This window comes from Arachis ipaensis, chromosome B08, assembly GCF_000816755.2.
Source record: "Arachis ipaensis cultivar K30076 chromosome B08, Araip1.1, whole genome shotgun sequence".
Lineage (NCBI taxonomy): Eukaryota > Viridiplantae > Streptophyta > Magnoliopsida > Fabales > Fabaceae > Arachis > Arachis ipaensis.
The window spans coordinates 96,051,568-96,054,478 of NC_029792.2; the positions used below are offsets into that span (position 1 = coordinate 96,051,568).

Below are 2,911 nucleotides of genomic sequence, written 5' to 3' on the forward strand. Positions count from 1 at the left end.
AATAAAAAATCCTAAACCTCTTAACATTTCTCATCATGAGTGATATTGCTACTTTTGTTTTTGATAATATCACTCCACACAATTTTTTTATTGTATATTTACATGAATTTGTTGAAAAAAAAAAGGTTATGTTATCAATAAAAATGACAATATCTATTCCCATTATAATACTGTACCAGAAAAGATATTCCTGGGAGTTGGATTCTTACGAACAATATTCTTATAAATTTAAAAGGAAAAAAAATTGCCAACCACCGAACCACGTGCCCCCAGACCTACTTGTAATATTCTAAAAGACATTAGGTAAAGAGACGGGAAAGACAAGAATGACGCCAAAGAAAATGAAGATTTACCAACCCAAATGTCCTTTCCAAGCCTGCACTTATTGAGTTATTTATACAGAACAACTATGCAGTTAGTTACACGCATTTACTGTAATAAAGAAATTACACGGTAAACCCTCCTTCAAAACCTCAAATCCACTTGAACTGCCGCTGAGCGCGGCTAAAGACCACAGCATTTATCTTGACAGTTGCCCGTTATAGTTTATTCTTTCTTCATGTTTCCCAGGCACACATACTTGATCTGGAGAAGTAGCAAGGAAAAATTTCAACTTCATACATAGGAGTAATAGTTTAGACTTTACCACATTCAGTAGAATTTCAATTGTTTTGATTCATGAAGCACTAACATCACAAGACGTAAATTCATCCATGTTTAACAAGGGTCTAATATCAGCACCAATTACAACACTCTTTAGGTTCTGAAAGCAGCAATAGGAATATAAGAAAATTAAAGTTTAAGGACTAATGGGTTTGTTCTTTCATTTTCATTATCAACTTGTATGTTTAATACTAATTACAAAAACACCATACTGTTTTATGCTTATAAAACAACAATGACAATTTTATTATTATTATTATTATTATTAACATATTTCATTCATAAAATTTTGAAAACATGTAACAAGATACAATATAGCACTTAATATTAAAAGGTAAAATATGCTTTTTGCCCCTAACGTCAAAAATACTTCTAACGTTTAATTTCATTCGATTTTATCCCTAACGTTTTCTATTTGCATCAAAATCACTCCCAAGCCTTAATTCCATCTAAAATGTTAGGGATAAAATTGAAAACGTCCAAGGGTAGTTTTGAAACAAATCGAAAACGTTAATGACAAATTTGAATGAACTTAAATGTTAGGGGTATTTTTGATAAAAGAATCGCAAACACCAGGGACAAAAAAATATACTTTACTCATTAATATTTAATAGTAACTGCCCACCACCACACTAAAATTCATTCTTAAGTATGCCTTTTCTTGCCTCGTTTATATTTGTTATGTATTTATTTGTTTTAATTAAACCACAATTGAAACTTACTTTTCCAAACTTTAGAGGACATCAATGATTTAAGTATAATCAATTGTTATAAACTATGTAGCAATTTCATTTTCAAAAAGTCAAATGATTGCAAATGAGAATACTGGAACTTTAAATTTATAGTTACCTCCAAATATTCATCCATCCCATACTTTGAGCCTTCTCTTCCAAGCCCCGACTGTTTAAAACCACCAAATGGTGCCACCTGCTTCAACAAATACACATAGGTAAAATTCATTAGTAGAACAACAATGTATACAATCACCATATAATCTCATTCAATAAGGAATGAGATGCACCTCAGTTGAGATTACTCCTTCATTAACACCAACAAGTCCATATTCGAGAGCCTCGGCAACACGCCATGAGCGTTGGATACTGTTTGTAAACACATATGAACCCAAACCTTCATATGTGCAGAAAAGTTCCATGTTCAAAAAATTGTCAATGTTGAATCAATAACCAGATATAGGAAAATGTAGCAGACGTAACAGTAAAAGTGGGAATAAGTAAACAAATCAATAAAATCCTTCCAGGAAGTAGAAAGAACCAAACTGAAAAATGAAACTGCACGAACCTGCATTTGTGTCATTGGCAATTCGGATAGCATCCTCTTCGGTTTTGAACCTCAAAAGGGGTGCAACAGGTCCAAACACTTCCTCTCTGATGTATGAAAAAATCATTTGGTTGATTTGACAAGTACACAGTTGAACAAAAATTTCAATAAAATCCCAGCTGATTGATACATAACAAATCATAGCTATGGGCTCCAGATGTTAATATTAATTAGTCCCAAAATTTTTGAATGAAAAAAGAATTTTATTGAGATAATGATCGGAAATATACAGTGTAAAAACCGAAAAACAAAGGAGGACAAGAGATCCTCTTCACACAAATAAGAGAGCATGCACGCATACACACAAAATGAAGAAAAGCATTCCAATCACTTGATATATCTGAGACTCAGGAAATTTTCTCCAAAAAGTATAAAGCAAATAGAAATGGAACACCTACAAAATTTGCTTTTTTGAAAGTATGTTATTGAGGGTACTATAACTAGTCCAAAAGTTCATTAAAACATTTAAATCAGTTTCTAGTCATAACACAGTATATCACATTAATTAGCAGCAAGTTAGAATCACTATATAGCATCTCTAAATGCTTACCTTGATATGCGCATATCACTGTTGACATCACCGACAACTGTTGGTTCATAAAAGGTAAATCCAAGGCTATGTCTTTTACCCCCAAGCATTACCTTTGCCCCCTGAAGATAAAAATGAATTGAATAATCAGAGCTATTATATTTTGTAATCTCAAAGACATGTCCATTTTGGTATCTTTTCCAAACACTAAAGATACATGTACACTTGAATACAAAAACTAAAGGAAAAGTATATTTTTTGTCCTTAATATCTTTCAAAAGTTTCAAAAATATCTCTAACGTTTCATTTGATTTAATTTTGGTCCTAAAGTTTGAATTAAGTTTTAATTTTACCTTCACTATTCTCTAACTCTCACCACTA

At 31.8% G+C, this 2,911-nt stretch overlaps 1 protein-coding gene across 3 annotated transcripts in view; it reads right to left on the bottom strand.

The window, feature by feature from the left end:
- The window catches only part of LOC107612919 (succinate-semialdehyde dehydrogenase, mitochondrial), an 11,521-nt gene continuing 8,741 nt past the window's right edge, over positions 132-2,911 (bottom strand). For all 3 annotated transcript variants that reach the window (XM_016314704.2, XM_016314705.2, XM_016314706.2), the window contains exons 16-20: positions 2,552-2,652; positions 1,963-2,048; positions 1,685-1,791; positions 1,513-1,590; positions 132-585 (exon numbers count right to left, since the gene is read on the bottom strand). In XM_016314704.2, the coding sequence (XP_016170190.1) occupies positions 547-585; positions 1,513-1,590; positions 1,685-1,791; positions 1,963-2,048; positions 2,552-2,652 (411 nt within the window). In that variant the 3' untranslated portion in view covers positions 132-546. The remainder of the gene's footprint in view (positions 586-1,512; positions 1,591-1,684; positions 1,792-1,962; positions 2,049-2,551; positions 2,653-2,911) is intronic.